The 23165-nt window shown below is 42.2% G+C and overlaps 1 protein-coding gene across 1 annotated transcript in view; it reads right to left on the reverse strand.

Annotated features, from left to right (window-relative positions):
- Nucleotides 1-334: 334 nt before the first annotated feature.
- The window catches only part of LOC120066245 (craniofacial development protein 1-like), a 49822-nt gene continuing 26991 nt past the window's right edge, over nt 335-23165 (reverse strand). Inside the window, exons 6-7 of the mRNA XM_039017485.1 lie at nt 22631-22789; nt 335-1341 (exon numbers count right to left, since the gene is read on the reverse strand). Of these exons, the coding sequence (XP_038873413.1) occupies nt 1248-1341; nt 22631-22789 (253 nt within the window). The 3' untranslated portion in view covers nt 335-1247. The remainder of the gene's footprint in view (nt 1342-22630; nt 22790-23165) is intronic.

Here is a 23165-nt window from a genome sequence, read left to right on the forward strand (position 1 = left end):
AGTGTGTGTCTGTAGACAGTTGTCTGGAGAGAGGGGAAGAGGAAGGGTGGAATATAAGGCCTTAGGGAGGTGAGGGGTACAAACGAGCAAAACAAGACCATCAGTACTAAAACAACAACTTCAAACTAAATGACGAGATTTATTCCATGTTACAAAGTACAGCAGCAGGATGACAACACAATACAAGTCCAAATTCACCTGTGATTACTCAGACATACTTGAATTCAGACACATTCATTTAACAACCAGTAACTAAAACTAAAGTCCCTGAATTCAGCTGTCTGTCTGTCTCTGTGTGTGTGTGTGTGTGTGTGTGTGTGTGTGTGTGTGTGTGTGTGTGTGTGTGTGTGTGTGTGTGTGTGTGTGTGTGTGTGTGTGTGTGTGTGAGTGAGTGAGTCCCTACTACTGAACAGCCATACAATTACCTTGTAATAGGAGCTGTGTCATTACGTTGAGAAAACACTTGAGGAACGTTTAGCAATCCTCTCCCCTCTTAGCTCAGGTTTAACAAGCAGCTAAGCTGACCTGTTGATAAAACATAGATATTTTATCATGTCAGAATCTCTGATTGTTGTTGGTATAAATAAGGTACATAATAGTGAGACCATTTTTATCTTCAGATTAGTTGAAACAACTCCAGAGAATCACATTGTGCACAACAAGGAGGTGAAATGCAATCAACTTGAACTCTTCCAATGAACAGCGCACCAAACTGAACCACTGCAGGAGGTGGAGGGATGGCACAAATATCTGAGCTGTGTGGATTCTTCCTCTCTTTCAAGTCAATGCCATAAAGTCTGATTCAGAGTTCAAGGTGTGCTACTCATTCTCCTCTTCTCACTCCTGGAATGGTTTCCCTTTTTTTTGGATTATGGCAAATGTACAGAAACACCCGGCCACACAGCCATGTGCTGAGGCAAGCAGGTTAGCAGTGCAACCACACCTCTAAATCGGGAAGAGAGAGGAAGCCACTGAGGCAGACAGTCAGGGGTCTGAGTCCAGGTGACTCAGGTCACACACAGGTCCAGGAACAGATGGCGGTTTAATGAGAGTGCTGAGTGTAAACTGGGTATGTGAGGTCTGATAGGCCAAGGAGCAGCCGGCAGCAGGTACAGTCAGTAGGCCATCCAGAGACATGGACAGTCCAGTGGCCAAGTATTGGGCTGAGAAACCTTGGGAGGAACTGGGCAGGCATGTACAGTTTGTGTGTGTCACAATTGTAAGTGTATCTGTAACATTATTCCTTGTCATCGTTTCATGATGTTGCCGAGACGCACTTTCTTTTCCTGCTCAAACTGCCGGTGGTCAACTCTCTCCAGAAAATTCTTTCTTTCCACATACCTAAAAACAAACACAGAAAAAAGAATTACTAAATCAAACAAACATCTAGCAGGAGATATTAAGAAGCACCCACGTGTGCGCGCACAGACACACACACACACACACACACACACACACACACACACACACACACACACACACACACACACACACACACACACACACACACACACACACACACACACACACACACACACACACACACTCACTGGACTTCATGCAAACTGGAAACAATATATCCTGAGGCTGCATTGATTGTACCTGGGGATTTTAACAAAGCAAATTTGAGAACATGGCTACCTAAATTCTATCAGCATATTGATTGTAGTACTCGCGCTGGGAAAACTCTGGATCACTGCTACTCTAACTTCCCTTCGGCAAATCTGACCACGACTCCATTTTGCTCCTCCCTTCATTTAGGCAGAAACTCAAACAGGATGTAATCGTGACAATGACTATTCAACGCTGGTCTGACCAATCGGCATCCACTCTTCAAGATTGTTTTAATCACGCAGAATGGGACATGTTCCGGGTGGCCTCAGAGAATAATATTGATTTATACGCTGATTCGGTGAGTGAGTTAATAAGCAAGTGCATAGGAGATGTTGTACCCACTGTGACTATTAAAACCTACCCTAACCAGAAACCGTGGATAGATGGCGGCATTCGCGCAAAACTGAAAGAGCGAACCACCGCATTTAACCATGGAAAGTTGACGGAGTATGACCGAATACAAACAGTGTAGTTACTCCCGCGCAAAGCAATCAAACAAGCAAAATGTCAGTATTGAGACAAAGTGGAGTCGCAATTCAACAGCTCAATCACGAGACATATGTGGCAGGGTCTACAGACAATCACAGACTACAAAAAGAAAACCAGCCACGTCACGGACACTGATGTCTTGCTTCCAGACTAACTAAACACCTTCTTTGCCCGCTTTGAGTATAATACAGTGCCACCGACATGGCCCGCTACCAAGGACTGTGGGCTCTCCTTCTCCGTGGCCGATGTGAGTAAGACATTTAAACGTGTTAACCCTTGCAAGGCTGCCGGCCGAGACGGCATCCCTAGCCGCGTCCTCAAAGCATGCGCAGACCAGCTGGCTGGAGTGTTTACGGACATATTCAATCTCTCCCTATCCCAGTCTGCTGTCCCCACATGCTTCAAGATGGCCACCATTGTTCCTGTACCCAAGAAGGCAAAGGTAACTGAACTAAATGACTATCGTCCCTTAGCACTCACTTCTGTCATCATGAAGTGCTTTGAGAGACTAGTTAAGGATCATATCACCTCCACCTTACCTGTCACCCTAGACCCAGTTCAATTTGCGTACTGCCCCAATAGGTCCACAGACGATGCAATCGCCATCACTGCCCTATCTCACCTGGACAAGAGGAATAACTATGTAAGAATTATATTAATTGACTACAGCTAATTAATTGACTCAACACCATAGTACCCTCTAAGCTCATCATTAAGCTTGAGGCCCTGGGTCTCAGCCCCGCCCTGTGCAATTGGGTCCTGGACTTCCTGATGGGCCGCCCCCCAGGTGGTGAAGCTAGGAAACAACATCTCCACTTCGCTGACCCTCAACACTGGGGCCCCACAAGGAGGCGTGCTCAACCCCCTCCTGTACTCCCTGTTCACCCATGACCGCATGACCATGCACGCCTCCAACTCAATCATCAAGTTTGCAGACGACAACAGTAGTAGACTTGATTACCAACAACGACGAGACTATAGGGAGGTGGTGAGGGCACTCGGGGGTGTGGTGTCAGGATAACAACCTCTCACTCAATGTCAACAAAACAAAGGAGATGATCGTGGACTTCGGGAAACAGCAGAGGGAGCACCCTCCTATCCACATCAACGGGACAGCAGTGGAGAAGCTGGAAAGTTTTAAGTTCCTTGGCGTAAGATCCTCCGAAATGGTCCACCCACAGAGACAGAGTGGTGAAGTGCTATGATGAAACTGGGTCTCATGAGGACCGCCACAGGAAAGGAAGACCCAGAGTTACCTCTGCTGCAGAGAATAAGTTCATTAGAGTTAGGAGCCTCAGAAATTGCAGTCCAAATAAATGCTTCACAGAGTTCAAGTAACAAGACACATCTCAACATCACCTGTTCAGAGGAAACTGTGTGGATAAGACCTTCATGGTTGAATTGCTGCAAAGAAACCACTACTAAAGGACACCAATAAGAAGAAGAGACTTGCTTGGACCAAGAAACACAAGCAATGGACATTAAACCGGTGGAAATCTGTCCTTTGGTCTGGAGTCCAAATTGGAGATGTTTGGTTCCAACCGTCGTGTCTTTTTGAGACACGGAGTGTGTGAACGGATGATCTACACATGTGTATTTCCCTGCATAAAGCATGAAGGAGGTGTTATGGTGTGGAGGCGCTTTGCTGGTGACACTGTGTGTGATTTATTTAGAATTCAAGGCACACTTAATCAGCATGGCTACCACAGCATGCTGAAGCAATACCCATACCACCTGGTTTGGGCTTAGTGGGACTATCATTTGTTTTTCAACAGGACAATGACCCAACACACTTCCAGGCTGTGTAAGGGCTATTTTACCAAGAAGGAGAGTGATGGAGTGCTGCATCAGATGACCTGGCCTCCACAATCACCCAACCTCAACGCAATTGAGATGGTTTGGGATGAGTCGGACCGTAGAATGAAGAAAAAGCAGCCAACAAGTGCTCAGCATATGTGGGAACTCCTTCAAGACTGTTGGAAAACCATTCCTCATGAAGCTGGTTGAGAGAATGCCAAGAGTGTGCAAAGCTGTCATCAGGCAAAGGGTGGCTACTTTGAAGAATCTAAAAACTAAAATATTTTGATTTGTTTAACACTTTTTTGGTTACACTATGATTCCATGTGTTATTTCATAGTTTGATATCTTCATTATTATTCGACAATGTAGAAAATAGTAAACATTAAGAAAAACCCTTGAATGAGTAGCCTTGTTCAAAACTTTTGAATGGTACTGTAGGCTTGGAATCACTGGCCACTTTAATAAAAGAACACGAGTCACTTTCATAATGTTTACATACTGCTTTACTCATCTCATATGTACAGTTGAAGTCGGCAGTTTACATACACCTTAGCCAAATACATTTAAACTCAGTTTTTCACAATTCCTGACATTTAATAGTAAAAATTCCCTGTCTTAGGTCAGTTAGGATCACCACTTTATTTTAAGAATGTGAAATGTCAGAATAATAGTAGAGAACGATTTATTTCAGTTTTTTTTCTTTCATCACATCCCCAGTGGGTCAGAAGTTAACATACACTCAAATAGTATTTGGTAGCATTGCATTTAAATTGTGTAACTTGGATCAAACATTTCAGGTAGCCTTCCACAAGCTTCCCACAATAAGTTGGGTGAATTTTGGCCCATTTCTCCTGACAGAGCTGGTGTAACTGAGTCAGGTTCGTAGGCCTCCTTGCTCGCACAAGCTTTTCCAGTTCTGCCCACAAATTTTCGATAGGATTGAGGTCAGGGCTTTGTGATGGCCACTCCAATACCTTGACTTTGTTGTCCTTAAGCCATTTTGCCACAAATTTGGAAGTATGCTTGAGGTCATTGTCCATTTGGAAGACCCATTTGCGAACATGTTTTAACTTCCTGACTGATGTCTTGAGATGTTGCTTCAATATATCCACATAATTTTCCATCCTCATGATGCCATCCATTTTGTGAAGTGCACCAGTCCCTCCTGCAGCAAAGCACCCCCACAACATGATGCTGCCACCCCCCGTGCTTCACGGTTGGGATGGGGTTATTCGGCTTGCAAGCCTCCCCCCTTTTCCTCCAAACATAACGATAGTCATTATGGCCAAACAGTTCTATTTTTGTTTCATCAGACCAGAGGACATTTCTCCAAAAAGTACAATCTTTGTCCCCATGTGCAGTTGCAAACCGTAGTCTGGCTTTTTTATGCCGGTTTTGGAGCAGTGGCTTCTTCCTTGCTGAGCGGCCTTTCAAGTTATGTCGATATAGGACTCGTTTTACTGTGGATATAGATACTTTTGTACCTGTTTCCTCCAGCATCTTCACAAGGTCCTTTGCTGTTGTTCTGGGAATGATTTGCACTTTTCGCACCAAAGTATGTTAATCTCTAGGAGACAGAACGCGTCTCCTTCCTGAGCGGTATGACGGATGCGTGGTCCCATGGTGTTTATACTTGTATACTTGTACAGATGAACGTGGTACCTTCAGGCGTTTGAAAATTGCTCCCAAGGATGAACCAGACTTGTGGAGGTCTACAATTTATTTTCTGAGATCTTGGCTGATTTCTTTTGATTTTCCGATGATGTCAAGCAGAGGCACTGAGTTTGAAGGTAGGCCTTGAAATACATCCACAGGTACACCTCCAATTGACTCAAATTATGTCAATTAACCTAACAGAAGCTTCTAAAGCCATGACATCATTTTCTGGAATTTTCCGAGCTGTTTAAAGGCACAGTCAACTTAGTGTATGTAAACTTCTGACCCACTGGAACTGTGATACAGTGAATTATAAGTGAAATAATCTGTCTGTAAACAATTGGTGGAAAAATTACTTGTGTCATGCACAAAGTAGATGTCCTAACCGACTTGTTAAAACTATAGTTTGTTAACAAGAAATTTGTGGAGTGGTTGAAAAACTAGTTTTAATGACTCCAACCTAAGTGTATGTAAACTTCTGACTTCAACTGTATATACTGTATTCTAGTCAATGCCACGGCGACATTGCTCAATGTAACATTTATATATTCCATTCTTTTACTTTTAGATTTGTGTGTTTTGTTAGATACTACTGCACTGTTGGAGCTAGGAACACATGCATTTCGCTACATCCGCAACAACATCTGCTAAATATGTTGTATGTGACCAATAAAATGTTATTTGATTTCCATCTCCTTTTCCTTCTCCTAGCATGGCCTATGCACACCACATAGAGCCTTCTCTATACATAAGGGACAGCTAGAAAGATACCACTGCACCCAAAGTTCCTCCCCAAAGCCATTACCAGCTGCCTCCCGGCTTACGCCCACCACTGGTTGTTGTCTGGCCCTGGATCAGAGGGAGGGAGGCCTCCTCACTGGCCCCCCAGCCTGTGTGTGACCCCCCGTGGGAGAGCAGGCCCAGGGCATAGCCCTACCATGGGGCTGTCTGGAGCTCCAAGAACAGCTATGTGGTCTCCCAGTGTGGCCTAGTGGACCGCCCTCAGCCCACTGCTGCCTCTCTCTCAGGACCCTGGCTTCCGCAACCACATCCCTCCCAAAGAGACAGAAAAACACTGAGAAGAGGGAGGAACTGGGAGAAAGCAGCCATTTAGCGTGTCGGATAGGCTGTATTTCTGAACTCTCCAACTACAGTCTTTAATTGAATGTATATTTACTTCATCTCACCACTATCTAGATTGGCTGAATATACAGTAAGACTCTTCTCTCTCATCTCCTATACTGAAGCACAGACAGACATAGCCAAAACCAGGGTAAGTGGTGGTAGTGACATCTCTGCCTGCATGGTTGAAAGCCTCCTCTACTCTCAACAGGCAGTGACAGAGTTAATCATCCCAACATCTCCAAGGCTGCTCCAATGATGTCATGCTAGATTAGCATCCCCCCTGGTGGAGACCAAATCATCCCAAAGCAGTGGGACTGGAGAAATGAGAGAGTTAGCTCACACAGAGGAGTGCTGGGGTGCTGGGTAGCCATGGAGACTGGTGCAGGCTGGGTTATGATGATTTCGGGAAGAGATAATACAGAGACCTCAACCAGTGGCAGCAGGTATGTCATCCCCAGCCCCAGAGCAGGCTGGGTAATCACAGGTGAGCAGATGTCTGACTCCTTTTATTGGGTTTAAGAGACAAGTGAACCTTTAAAGGCCCAGTGCAGTCAAAATTCTGTTTTTCCTATGTTTTGCATCATATTGTACAACATCTCATGAAACTATATCAAAAATGTTATTTCCTGATAGTTGCTGGTTGAAAATAAAATGTACACAGGACCTTCTAATCAGCAGGTTTTGCATGAGTGGAGTTTTTGCTTGCCTGGTGATATCAGAAGGCAGTATAAGTTAATAGACCAATAACATAGAGATTTCCAAACCTCTGCCAATAACATCTAGTTTTCAGGTTACATATCCCTCTACGTCCCTCACTCAGACCATTCCCAGTCAGTCCTAGCAAAATTGTAGCTCTAGAATTTTTTTGTTATTGCTAAAAAGCAATTTGTTGTTATTTTTTACCATTTTAATAGAAAAGTATTACAGTAAGGTATTTTATTGTCACCAAGACATTTTCTCATAGAGATAAAAACAGCTACATTGGGCCTTTAAATCAGAGGACTAGCAAAAGGTACCTGTGGAAAGCAACCCGCCTTACAGAACTAGGCTGTATCACCTGACACCTGACTTTCAGTGTCACCCAGGGATGAGCAAAAATGACAAAATACAATGACAAAAAAAGAGAGATCAATGTTTCAAAATGACAAAATACTTGTATTTTATAATGCATTTAATTAAAATACATGTATTTTGTATTTTAAAATACAAAAATATATTTGCAAGTAGGCGGGCCGAACTGCAATAAACATTCTCAGTAACAGTTACAGAACGTTTTACTTGCTATGACTGTGATATGTTATTGTTTCTAGTTGAATGCACTGACTGTAAGTCACTCTGGATTTGAGTGTCTGCTAAATGACCAAAACGTAAAATGTATATATGAAAATGAACATAGAAAAAAACTAAAACAATGTGGGGTCATGTCTAGATGGGATACAGTTTAACCTAATTCTACTAACCTGCTGTGTAAATTCTCCGAAACCGGCTAAGAAAAGTCAATTTTGACAAAACCTTGTTTCGGGGCAGAGCTCATTAGAATAATACTCAGCATTCTTTGCAATTGTCAATTTTTACATACACTTTTATATTTAGTTAATTTGGCAGATGCTCTTATCACACCATAGTACCATCAGACCTCTGATACCAATGCAAGGTGAAAGGGGGCCATGAAAAATGGTGAACCTCTATAAAATATGCTATAGAAAAGTATTTTGAAAATAAACTACAGCTCTCGAAAGTATCTTGTTACAAAATACATTTGAGTGTAGTTCAGCCCAGTGTAAAAAATAGGTAATAAAAATGCATATTTCAAATACACGTAACAGAAATACTGCCTATCTCTGTTGTCACCACTCAGTTGAGAGACCCTCGGCCCTCCTGACAAAATTGGGTCATCTGCACACATTTTTCACCCAATCCGCATCACTTTGTTATTTTGGCATCATTAATTTCTCTGTCATTTCATAATGTGCCCCACAAAGCAGGTCACCTCCCTGTGAGTGAACACTTGAACTAGACTAAGTGATAAGCCTCGAGGTGACAGCCTTTTAGTGGTTGAGGAGATAGGAATATAGCGTGCTGGGTAGTTTGTTGTCTACACAGATTACTTTTATCCCTTAGCTCTCACTGTGAGCTACACACACCATAAGACTGGCCTACATCTCTTCAACATTCATTATTCATGATCAAAAGCAAAGAGATGTTCAGAAGAAAGTTGGTTACATAGTTAATTTAGACCAGGGGATGGGCAACTTTGATGTGGGTGGGAGCCACACAAAGAAAATCGGAAACTCATGAGGGGCCACAGTGGCTCGCAGGTCTGCGTACACACATCCATACCCATATGCAGTTAGTCAACCCTTGCCTTTTGGCGGCCCTAAGCAAAATTTTGTCTCGAGCAAAAAAATATAGCAGCCCCCCTCTTGACAGTGAAGAAAAACAATTGAAGTTTTAGATTTCATTTCCTGCAATTCCACACATTTTGCCATAGGGTTGAGACAAATGTTTTCAATATGATATCTGATGATCAATGGGACCTCACCCGGTCGGTAATTCGACCTTGCTTACTAAAAGTTTAGATAGATGGCCACTAAACTAGCTGGCCACTAAACTAACTATCCAATCTAAAAATGTTTAGCTGACACGGGCTAATTGAGTGACTGTCAGTGACTGACATAATAGAACACATCCTGATGCACAAGCACATTTTGAAATTGCACCCTGTGAATTCTATTATTCAAACTTTTAATATTAAGTTGAGACCCCGAAATGAATCCGCAGGCCTACAAAAAGGGGGTGGCCCATGGGCCGCCATTTGCCGATTTAGAGTCAACTCTCACTCTCATTTCACGGCCTGACTATCTCCTATGTGGTTTGTGCGTGTGACAGAAACAGGCATATGTATGATGCACACATATCTATTAATATCCACAGAACATAGGGGGGGGGGGGGAGGTGGGCAGTGAATATGCACCGCTTTAGTGTAGGTGTCTTTTCACACTCCTGTGGTTGGCTGCTCTGAAACACTCAATGCATACCACAGGCACATAGGACAAGTGCTTCTGTGTATTTGTGGGGCTTCAAAAACGTTCTCAGAAAAGAGCAGGTTAAAAACGCATATGAATACACATGCAATCTCACCTAACCACACACCTATACACTGCAGCAAAGGGCAAGCTATAGTAGTGCATTCATCAGCATCGAGGAGTGAAAGGAAGGACGCCTTATCTGCAGAGCTCCTGGGTAAATGGATGTGGACTGCTATTGCTATGTACAGAGCAGGTGCTGCTCTGCACCCGACTCCCTGCCCCCCTCTAACCTGATATATAACCTGCTCTAGACTGTGTTTTCTTAGCTCTGCTCCGTACATTTCCTTTCCTGTGACGCAGGAACAGGGACCAGCAGCCAGGCTGCATAGCTCATCAGTCAGAGACACAGAGGAGGATGGAGAAGAGGAGAGAAAGATGGTTGTGGGGGGGGGGCTGTTCAATTATTCATCTGTTCAACAGTAACCTTTAGGAAAGAATAATGCCACTGCAGGGCCTCTCTGACAGCAGAGAGAAAATCCTGTTCTGGGAGAAGAGAGGCAGGCATGCAGGGAGATGAGCGCCACTGAAAGCCCTGGATGTCAGGTGATGCTGGTATTCTGAGCAGGCATGCAGATGGACAGCTGCTCCATAGCTACAGGTCAGGCAGGGTGGATTATAGGCATCGATTGAAACTCAAGTGTTAAATTCAAATCTTCCATCCATCATATCTAAACCAATATCACAAAAATCTCAATGAAAATGATCAAATCAACTCGATTGGAGGTACACAACACACTCCCCGCCTCTCATGAGCCATCCAGCCGCTGCCGAGAACCACATAGCGGATTTCTTAACAGGGTTGATAGCAATTGATTTTTAAGAGTATTACTTGCGTTTACCTAGCTCAAATTCTAGATGTCGGATTAAAACTATAGCATCCATAAAGTGAGCATTGGACATAAAAAAATGCTGGACTGACAAAATGTGGAGGTGCAACAGTTTTTATTAAATGTATAATTTATCGCTCTCACGTGCACATTTCCGTCGTTAAGAAACAACGACGTGCTACCTTTTTGTAGCATCTCTGACAATGCACATCTTTTTTCAGCCGAATCTCAGAATTCTAACACCAGGTTGGTTGCTCGGCAACAACACAGCTGCTTACACCATGCTGCCAGTAAAGAAGTGTATGCGAACAAACCTAGGTTACTGTATATAGCTAGCTATATGGTGATATTCAAGCTGAGGTTAATCAATAAATGTAAACAGATATTTAGATTAGCTATGTAACTTTAGCTATCTAGCTAATGTTAGCTTGCTTGTACAAAGTTCAGCAGCTAGCCTCTGTAGCTAGCTAACACCAGTCAGCTGAAAGCTAGCTAGCTAGCTAACGAACAGCCAAATAAAAGGTAGCTAGCCAATGAATGTGGTTTTGTTTTGATTAGCTAGGTATCTAAATAACGTAACGTTATACCAGTCAGATGAGAGTTAACGTTGACTAGGAAGCTAACCAACAAGCAAGGGAAGCTAACTAACTATATTTCGCCAAATAAGGTTTAAGTCATCGTGTGTAAACTGCTGATCTCGTGTAATCGGAGCACAAACAAATATGCACAAATAAACTAGCGAACATCATTGGCTGCTATGATAGGTAACCTTAGTTAGCATTACAATCTTACGTTGGCTAACGTGTATGGACAGTTCATGCACCACCAAATAGCATACTTTCTTACACAAAATATAAATAGTTAGTTACATTAAGTTTAAAATCACAGAACTTTGGTTAACAGCCACCCTACTTCACATTAATTTGCATTGCACAGACCAAGTTATGGTAAGATAAGGTATCCTGATTTCAGACAGGATACTGCAATTAGCTACGCTAAATTTCCTCGAAGAGCAACCAAGACCACACAAACCATAGCCGAGAAAACAAATTGTTTTCTTAAAAAACAGTAAGCTAGTTATGAACTGCATATAGTAAATGGTTGAACCCTAAGCGCACATGTAAACATAACTTCAGTTGTGCTAGCATCAACTTACGAGACACGAATAACAGAATTGCTGTTTCAAGCATGTTTAGAATAAATTCCAGCATCGGCATGAATTCTTTCTCCTGCTGTCTTGTCATTTTTATAAACCAAATTTGTGCTGCCTAATCAACACAGTGTCAAGTTACTTTTCAGTGTGTTCACAGAAAATCTGAAGTCGCCATGCAAAAGCAAAAAGTAGTCAGGGGGTTGCAAATGGTGCACCAGGGTAAAACATCATCACTCAGAATTAGGTTTGCACATGTTGGGGAATATTCAGGAGGTGGAAACTTTCCGTGGGAATATATGGGAAATATATGCAAATTAATATTAATACCATTTAAATGTAGATGTTTTTTGCATTGGATATATTTGCCATATCATAAAGAGACAGAAACATAAACGTTTTACCTCATCATAAGTAGACATAATTGCAAATGATTAAATACCTCCAATAGAAATAAAATAAAAAAATTAACAATTTAGTTACGAATTGAACTTCAATTAAATGAGTTGACTCTTCACATGGGATGATTTCACTGAACAACAAAAGGGAATATTGAATGATACCCAATGATTCATCGCATCTCCCAAAAACATTTTCTACATACATCTGTAAAATGATAGTCTAGAAACTAAAGCTTTGGTTGTCTTCCTCTCAGGCTTCCATGTCTTCTCCCTGGACCTCCTCAATGTACACCTCTTGAACATCAGAGTGTGAGGCCTCATCTTCACTGTCTCTTTCCAACCTTGTTGAGGACGGCTCGTTGTCAGGCTCAAAAATCCTCAAATTTTCCCTGATAGCCACCACTTTTCCAACCCTTGTACTGGTCAGCCTGTTGCGTGCTTTGGTGTGTGTGTTCCCAAACAAGGGCCAGTTGCGCTCTGAGGCGGCTGATGTTGGTGGGATTTGGAGGATGATGGAGGCAACAGGGAAAAGAGCCTCAGATCCACAAAGTCCCTTCCACCAGGTGGCTGATGAGATATGTTGGCACGACTGCCATATTGCATCTCCATCCCAAAGCCCTTGCTTGGAATTGTACGTCGCCAGACTGCCAAGAACCTTGCACTCATCCAGGCCAAAGTGGCGAGACATGGTAGTGATGACAACATAGGCCTTGTTGATCTCTGCACCAGACAGGATGCTTTTGCCAGCATACTTGGGGTCCAACATGTACGCTGCGGCGTGTATGGGCTTCAGGCAGAAGTCTTCACACTTTTCAGAACTGCAATTTCCTCTGCTTGGAGCAACAGTGAAGTGGGCAGGGCAGTACGGATTTCTTCTATTACATCAAGCAGAGTCTGAACATCAGACAGGATGGCATTGTCTCCCTCAATCTGTGCAATGGCTACTGCTATAAGTTTCAGGAGTTTCAGGCTGCTTACCACTGTCTCCCAAAATACATCATCCAGGAGGATCCTCTTGATGGGGCTGGCCATATCGGCAGACTATGATATGGCCATTTCTTGGAGACTCCTTCCCCTCCAGGAGACTGTCAAACATGATGACAACACCACCTCAACGGGTGTTGCTGGGTAGCTTCAATGTGGTGCTCTTATTCTTCTCACTTTGTTTGGTGAGGTAGATTGCTGTTATAACTTGATGACCCTTCACATACCTAACCATTTCCTTGGCTCTCTTGTAGAGTGTATCCATTTTTTTCAGTGCAATGACATCCTTGAGGAGCAGATGCAATGCATTGTGCATTGGTGTGATGTGAGGGTAGGACTCCTCCACTTTAGACCAAGCAGCCTTCATGTTCACAGCATTGTCTGTCACCGGTGCAAATACCTTCTGTGGTCCAAGGTCATTGATGACTGCCTTCAGCTCATCTGCAATGTAGAGACTGGTGTGTCTGTTGTCCTTGTGTCTGTGCTCCTGTAGAATACTGTTTGAGGGGTGGAGATGATGTAGTTAATTATTCCTTGCCCACGAACATTTGACCACCCATCAGAGATGATTGCAATACAGTCTCCTTTCTCTATGATTTGCTTGACCTTCACTTGAACTCTGTTGAACTCTGCATCCAGCAAATTAGTAGATAAAGCATGTCTGGTTGGAGGGGTGTAGGCTGGGCGAAGAACATTCAGAAATCTTTTCCAATACACATTGCCTGTGAGCATCAGAGGTGAACCAGTTGCATACACAGCTCGAGCAAGACATTCATCAGCATTTCTCGGACTACGTTCCTCCATTGAGTCAAAAAAACTTCTGATTCCAGGAGAACCATGAGCTGTTGTTATCGATAAGGTGTCTGATTCGTCATTTTCACCTCGAATAGAAGTATAGGGACTTTTGTCAGAGGTTGCTTGTTGTGAGCGCTGAGGGAACGTTATGCACTTGGCCAGATGATTCGGCATCTTTGTTACATTCTACACATATGATTTGGCACAGTATTTGCAAATGTACACAGCTTTTCCTTCTACATTAGCTGCAGTGAAATGTCTCCACACATCAGATAGCGCCCGTGGCATTTTCCTGTAAAGATTAGAAAGAAATGACAAAAAAAAACAAATCCAATTCCAGATAAATAGTTAAGCAGTTAGATTAAACAACTCCTTTGTAAGATACATGTTTTAACATTAAACATGTATGGAAACAGGTGAATTAACACTCCTCAGTTAGCAGGCTCAAGCAAGCTAAAACCCACATGGTAGGAAAAACTAACTACAAAAATTGTTAACAATTTAGAAATGATTTAAACACACTTTGCTGTAGGCTACTATTTACTAGTTAACAAAAAAATCATCTATGTCATATAAATATATTCACCCCACCCAGTATTGTAATCAAAACTTACTAGAACGCATGTAGTCCTTGGCTCAGACAGTGTAGTAGTGTGGGCTCAATAGCATCTCATAGTGTGCAATATCTTGAGAATCAGCTGGACATGTGATGGAAGAATGCACTGTGCATGCAGAGGGTTGCAATTCCATTGAATTGTGGATAGTTTAACCAAAATATGCCACAAGACCTATAATTGCTTTATGAATTTAAGCAAAATTCCAGGGCTTAACTTCCCATGGAAGATTTCTGGAAATTTACCGGAAAGTGTTCGACCCTTTGCAACCCTACTCAGAATCACTGCTTGCCGAACATTCCATGTGTCATCCTGGTCTCATGTAAAGCCAGGACACTGAAATTAGTATGATATGTTACGTTTGGTATGGTTACATAAGACAGTAGATTACTTAAAACCTCTTAAAGGAACCGCCCCTTTTCCCCCAATTTTCACCTAAAATGACATACCCAAATCTAACTGCCTGCAGCTCAGGACCTGAAGCAAGAATATGCATATTCCTGATACCATTTGAAAGGAAACACTTTGAAGTTTGTGGAAATGTGAAATTAATGTAGGAGAATATAACACATTAGATATGGAAAAAGATAATAAAAAAAATAAAAATGTGTTTTTGAAATGCAAGAGAAAGGCCATAATGTATTATTCCAACCCAGGCACCATTTAGATTTTGGCCACTAGATGGCAGCAGTGTATGCGCAAAATTTTAGACTGATCCAATGAACCATTGCATATATGTTCAAAAATGTGTACCAAGACTGTCCAAATGTGCCTAATGGGTTTATTAATACATTTTCAAGTTCATAATTGTGCACTCTCCTCAAACAATAGCATGATATTATTTCACTGTAACAGCTACTGTAAATTGGACAGTGCAGTTAGATTAACAAGAATTTAAGCTTTCTGCCCATATCAGATATATCTATGTCATGGGAAATTTGCATTTTACTTACAACCTCATGCTAATCACATCAGCCTATGTTAGCTTAACCATCCCGTGGTGGGGACACCGATCCTGTAGAGGTTTTAAACCCCTTCACAGCAGTCAAATGACCAAATCACCCTCTAGTTCATGAGGTGAAATGTAATTAATATTTTTCATAATTAAAAAACATTATTTCAAAACACTTGCTGAAAATCTGGTGTTTGTATGTCAAACATTTTTGTTATATTTCAGTCTTCTGTAATGTATACTGTGCATTCGGAAAGTATTCAGACCCCTTCCCTTTTTCCACATTTTGTTACGTTACAGCCTTATTCTAAAATGGATTAAATAACTTTTTTCCTCATTAATCTACACACAATACCCCATAATGACAAAGCAAAAATAGGTTTGTATACATTTTTGCTAATTTATTAAAAAAAGAAATAAAATACTTTATTTACATAAGCATTCAGACCCTTTGCTATGAGACACGAAAATTAGCTCAGGTGCATCCTGTTTCCATTGATCGTCCTTGAGATGTTTCTACAAATTGATTGGAGTCCACCTGCGGTCAATTCAAATGATTGGACATGATTTAGAAAAGCACACACCTGTCTATATAAAGGTCCCACAGTTGACAGTGCATGTCAGAGCAAAAACCAAGCCATGAGGTCAAAGGAATTGTGATTAGAGCTCAGAGACAGGATTGTGTTGAACCACATTTCTGGGGAAGGGTACCAAAACATTTCTGCAGCATTGAAGGTACCCAAGAACACAGCGGCCTCCACAACATTCTGAAATGGAAGAGGTTTGGAACCACCAAGACTCTTCCTAGTGCTGGCCGTCTGGCCAAACTGAGCAATCGGGGGAGAAGGGCCTTGGTCAGGGAGGTGACCAAGAACCCGATGGTCACTCTGACGGAGATCCAGAGCTCCTCTGTGGAGATGGGAGAACCTTCCAGAGAGACAACCATCTCTGCAGCACTCCACCAATCAGGCCTTTATGGTAGAGTGGCCAGACGGAAGCCACTCCTCAGTAAAAGGCACATGATAGCCCGCTTAGAGTTAGCCAAAAGGCACCTGAAGGACTTCTAAACAGTGAGAAACAAGATTCTCTGGCCTGATGAAACCAAGATTGAACTTTTTGCCCTGAATGCCAAGCGTCACGTCTGGAGGAAACCTGACACCATCCCTACGGTGAAGCATGGTGGTGGCAGCATTATGCTGTGGGGTTGTTTTTCAGCGGCAGGGACTGGGAGACTAGTCAGGATTATGGGAAAGATGAACAGAGCAAAGTACAAAGAGATCCTTGATGAAAACCTTCTCCAGAGCGCTCAGGATCTCAGACTGGGGCAAAGGTTCACCTTCCAACTAGACAACGACCCCTAAGCACACAGCCAAGACAACACAGGAGTGGCTTCGGGACAAGTCTCTGAATGTTCTTGAGTGGCCCAGCCAGAACCCGGACTTGAATCCGACATAACATCTCTGCAGAGATCTGAAAATAGCTGTGCAGACACGCCCCCCATCCAACCTGACAGAGCTTGAGAGGATCTGCAGAGAAGAATGGGAGAAACTTCCCAAATACAGGTGTGCCAAGCTTGTAGCGTCATACCCAAGAAGACTCAAGTCTGTAATCGCTGCCAAAGGTGCTTCAACAAAGTACTGCATCAAGGGTCTGATATTTCAGTTTATTTTATTTTATACATTTGCATGTAGATTGATGAGGGGGAAGAAAACGATGTCAAAAAAGTGAAGGGGTCCAAATACTTTCCGAATGCACTGTATAAAGTGTCATATTGGGATGCAAACTCAAAATTGAATACTATATCTGACATGGTACAGATCTTATTTTTTTTAAAGCCCATAATCATGTGTGTGAGGTGTACACGTTTCTTTCAAAGTAGATTTGTTTAAGAGAAACTCTGTGTGACCCTGATTTAGCCCACTGCAGTAAAAGGTTTTAAGACAAAAATTAGGGTGGTTGGTCGGAGTGGAAGGATGGGCGTATAACGCAAATGTCTAACAACCAAAGGTTCAGTGTTCCAATCTCATCATGGACAACTTTAGCATTTTAGCTAATTACCAACTTTGCAACTACTTACTACTTTTTAGCTACTTAGAAACTACTTGGCATATTAGCTAACCATTCCCATAACCCTACCCCTTTAACATAACTCCTAACCATAACCTTAACCCCTAGCCTAGCTAACTTTAGCCACCTAGCTAACATTAACGTTAGCCTCCTAGCTTACCTTAGTGACAACAAATTGGAATTCGTAATATATCATATGTCATGGAAATTCATAACGTATCGTACGAATTGAAATTCGTAATATATACAAATTACAATTCGTAACATGTGTCAAATGGATGATGGCCGTCCACAAATTAATACATACCATACGAAACATAACATATCATACTATACTGAAGGACAACATAAACGCAACATGTAAAGTGTTGGTCCCATGTGTCTCAAGTTGAGGGAGCGTGCAAATGGCATGCTGACTGCAGGAATGTCCACCAGAGCTGCTGCCAGAGAACTGAATGTTAATTTCTCTGGCTTCCCGAGCGGTGCGGCGGTCTAAGGCACTGCATCGCATCACTACAGACCCGGGTCGACCTCAGGCTGTGTCACAACCGGCCTTGACCGGGAATCCCATAGGGCGGCGCACAATTGGCTCAGCGTCGTCCAGGTTAGGCCGGGGGGGCTTTACTTGGCTCATCACGCTCTAGCGACTCCTTGTGGCGGGCCGGGTGACTTCGGTTGTCAGTTGAACAGGGTGCGGCTGGCTTCCGGGTTAAGCGTGCAGGTGTTAAGGAGCGCGGTTTGGCGGGTCATGTTTCAGAGGACGCATGATTCGACCTTCGCCTCTCCCAAGCCTGTTGGGGAGTTGCAACGATGAGACAAGATCGAAAATGGGGAGAAAAGGGGGTCAAATACAAAAAAAATATATATATAAAATTAAAACTGATGTGTATTTCTGTCTGTAATAAAGCCCTTTTGTGGTGAAAAATGTATTCTGATTGGCTGGGCCTGGCTCCCCAATGGGGATACCCTCCCAGAACCACCCATGGCTGCGCCCCTGCCCAGTCATGTGAAATCCATAGATTAGGGCCTAATGCATTTATTTAAATTGACTGATTTATTTATATGAACTGTAACTCAGTAAAATCTTTGAAAATGTTGCATGTTGCTTTATATTTTTGTTCAGTATAAATGGAGTGTCTCGGATTTACATACAGAATAATACGAAATGCTATACGATCAGGTTGCAGCAGCGTACAGTCAAAAGAAAACAAAATGCTTGCTAACTTGGTTAACTACTTGATTAAATCAACTGTTTTAACCAAGCAAGATAAATAAATGTGGAATCACTACTGAGTGAATTAACAAAATCATTTTGGAACGAACGCTTCCAATAATTTGAATGGTCTGTCGAAGTCAAGGTGTTAAGTTCCTAGTGTAATGGTTAGAGTTCCCACCTGTGGGTCATAACATTGCGGGTTTGCCTCCTGTAGGAGAAATTTTGACCACTCTTTTGTTAAACCTCTTAGATGTAAAGTCCCCTGTTTAGGGGACCTGCCTGGTTCTGGTACCGATTCCGAACGTAATTTTCACTTATAAATCGATTTGTGGACACTGTAGATCAAAACGGCTTGAATTGAGCAATAGCCCTGGTTCCCACGGACACAGAGGCTGCAGTCCAAATTCAAAGTAGACAGACCTTGGCCCTAAACAGCCCTTGAATGGCGTTTTACATTGTCACATCGGAGAGCCAATGTCCGTTGAAATCTTGAAATTGACCTCAAAAACAACCAACCTAAAGCTACGAATGTACCTAGCAAGCTAACGTAGTTAGCTAGCTAGCTACAGTTACCCACAGCTGGCTAACTAGTTTTATAGCTTGGTAATTTATTCCAATATGTTTATGAAACTAGCTACGTTTTATAGGGTCCTCACTACAAGACTAAGCCACTTTGCCAATGCTAAAATCAATGTCATCTATATATTTGTTTTAGTAAGCTAGCCTCTTTAGGATTAGGGGTGGAGTTTACACTTTTGGGGAAAATCGTTCAAAATTTAAACGGCCTCGTACTCAATTCTTGCTCGTACAATATGCATATTATTATTAATATTGGATAGAAAACACTCTCTAGTTTCTGAAACCGTTCTAATTATTTCTCTAAGTGAAACAGAACTCTTTTTACAGCCCATTTCCTATCCGGAAGTGAGATTTCCAAAAGCGAGGTCTCTCTTCAAGAGCTTGTCTATAAAAGGGCATGTCACTTATGACTGTAGAAACACGTCATACACCTTCCCCTGGGTGTCATGCGGAAGTGAGAGCAGAAAGGACTTGATTATCTCGTTCTGGGATTGAATACAACCTCTTGGAGTGAGAGGTCCGTCATTATTTTTTTTTGGAAGGCGCGAACTTGGACCTGGAATCGCCTCCTGGAAAACCGTCGTTATAGTTGAATATGATCTCCGGCTTCGATTTTTTTTGATACATGTCACAATATCATCCTAAAGTATGTTTTTTCAATATAGTTTAATTATATTATTGAAATTTATTCGGGACTTTAGACGTGATGCGTTGGAGGAATTTTTTCAAGAAGGAGAGGTTAGCGCCGCATGGCCAGTGCGCATGCTATTTCAAGAGGGAAATAGTTCGTTCTGGATCCAAACAAAGACGGTTCTGAACAAAGGACCCCTTGTACAACATTCTGATGGAAGATCAACAAAGATAAGGACCCAATTTGGGATGCTATTTCATATATCTGTCGAACTGTGCTATCGCTACGTTTGCCTTGAATCAATGCTGTTTTGTGATAGCTATTGTAGTAAGCTAATATAACGATATATTGTGTTTTCGCTGTAAAACACTTAGAAAATCGGAAATATTGGCTATATTCACAAGATCTTTGTCTTTCATTTGCTATCCACCATATATTTTTCTGAAATGTTTTATGATGTGTAATTAGGTAGTTGACGTTGGTGTCTGTATTTACTCTGGCTACTCCCGTGCTATTTCTGACTGTAGCTATGATGGTAGCAGTAATGTAAAACTGATTTATAGCTCAAATATGCACATTTTTTGAACAAAACATAGATTTATTGTGTAACATGTTATAGGACTGTCATCTGAGGGAGTTGTTTCTAGGTTAGTTAGGTTGGTTCTAGGTTAGTTAGGTTGGCTTTGTGCATGCTACCTGCATGCTACCGGTGCTGTGAAAAATGTCTGTCCTCTTTTGTATTTGGTGGTGAGCTAACATAAATATACGTGGTGTTTTTGCTGTAATACATTTAAAAAAATCGGACATGTTGACTGAATTCACAAGATGTGTATCTTTCATTTGCTGTATTGGACTTGTTAATGTGTGAAAGTTAAATATTTCTCAAAAATATTTTTTGAATTTCGCGCTCTGCCTTTTCAGTGGAATGTGGGAGGAGTTCCGCTAGCGGAACACCCATCCTAAACAGGCTAGCTTACAAAATTCATAATTTTGTCTGACATGCCAAAAATGCAGCCGTGTTGATTAAATTTGACACTTTCCGGCCACCGGAGTATGATACGTGACCACAGTTTGCATTGAATTGTGGGTCATATCAACCCCACAAGTGATCATTCCCTTGAGCTAAATCGAGGGGGCAACGTTAGTGAATTGGACCTCCACTTAAGACAAACTGCATCCAGTTTCGACAAGGATTCCCGCAAGGCAAAGAGGCTAGCGCGAGTGCGGAGGGCGTAAAAATAACATATTTGGACTGCAGCCAGACTATATTTTCTGAACCTGTGTGATGTAGGATGTGAAATCTGAAACCACTTGAACCTGGGATGTCCTTCCTACCATTTAATTTGCTGTCCATCAAATCTTGGCTGAACCCTACATCACAGCCACTGACAAAGGACATCCCTGCAATTGTTACATCGTAGCGGAGCAGGAGAGTGATTTCATCAAGGTAGCAAATTCAGAGATTGATTTATAGACATTAATATAAATACATAGATTTTAATCAAAAACGTTCTGTTTGTTGTAGACAGACAAGATTAATATGAGATTAAAGTAAATCATACAGTATAATGGTTTAAAAGCGGGATTTTTATAATATTACCGTTAAACAACTTTATATCACTTAGGCACAGCAGGCATCAAGTTACTTGCCGTTCATTTTGCATATAAAAGGTCTATAATTTTTACCAAACACAATTAAATGCTTACAATTGCCAACTTATAGGCATGACTCATTTAGGCATCTTAATAAGGCTGGACTGCTGCAGAGCTCAGCCAGGTACAAGCTATCGATCACAAAGCACTTGTCTATAGGGGATTATCTTCATGACTATCCACAGTCCAACCTGCTGATGACTACTGTAGATAGTGTGAGGATTTAGTGACCAGCCGGAGGAAGACGACACGACAGCACCCTCCTCAGGGGATAGGTACTCAGTGTAAAGCCAATTAGTACATACCTGGGCCCACTGATTGTCTTGGTGTCTCCCTCTATATAGGTGTGCCAGGAGATGAGCTCGAGGTGGATTGGGAGCAGACACGGGGACCTGTGAGGACCTCGGACTTTCCTACCTCAGAGAAAGCGTCTTCATCTGATGCACCTTGGCTCTATGTTAAACAAGGCAGGCTATTGATAGAGGGAAGCGTTCCACCTGTAAATATGTGTAGATGATAGTCTAAAGATAAGGGGAGCCGTTTGTTGTTTCGTGTTCCCTTTTTGGCCATGGCCTTTTGGTCAACTGGTTAGTTTATGTGTATTATTTTTACGCTGTTGGACGCTACCTTGAACTGGAATTATTTTGTCGGGCGAAAAGAAAACTTGTTTAGTGACAATACAAAAGAAAAGTAACCACAACCACTGCCTCCGGTCTGTTCATTTCATGCCTCCCGCCTGTGTTAGGGTGTTTCGGACTAGCTGATCCGTCACAACAGATAGAGACCACTGGTATCAGAGACAGATGTGTTCTGTAGCTCAGGATTAGTACTGGACAGTAGATATTATATAGGACCAGTCCATCAGGATAAGGCTGGTGGGTAGAGGCAAAATACTTTTTAACTGATCAGTTTACCAGCCTGTTGAACTGGTGGAATGGTGTTGCAGTACACTGTATGGCATCGCTGGTACTACTAAAGAGAGACTCACCCCTCTTTGCCGCGGTTGTGGATGGCCAGCTCGTCCCCGATGCCTTCCTCATCTTTGAAGGCGTTCCAGTCCATCTTAGACTTCTCTAACGTGCTCATCTTCTGTTTCTTCCCCCCGAGGCGGTTCAGGATGCTGCCCATCCCTACAGGCCTCTTGACACTGAGGGGGACACATGTAAACGTTACACAATAAAAGAGAACACAGTGGGGAGGTGCTTCATTGTGAAGCAGGGCTGATGAAGTTGGCTATTTTTGCAAGCCTCATCTTCAGAAAACAGCAGAGCGAAATTATGACATTTTCAAGGGAGAGCAATAAATGAAATTAGAGCCCGACTGATATTGTCAGCCGATATTGGCCTTTTACCGCTATATCGGTATCAGCCTATAATTCCACTAATAAATCGGATGAAACATGGGAATCTCATGCTTTTCTGAATACTTGATTTGATTAATTTCCCAATGTAAAAAAAACTACATTTGAAACATATTTGTTGAACAATTGCTGTTTTGGATGGCAATTTCTAAGAATTCAGTGT

Source organism: Salvelinus namaycush, chromosome 21 (genome assembly GCF_016432855.1).
Source record: "Salvelinus namaycush isolate Seneca chromosome 21, SaNama_1.0, whole genome shotgun sequence".
Lineage (NCBI taxonomy): Eukaryota > Metazoa > Chordata > Actinopteri > Salmoniformes > Salmonidae > Salvelinus > Salvelinus namaycush.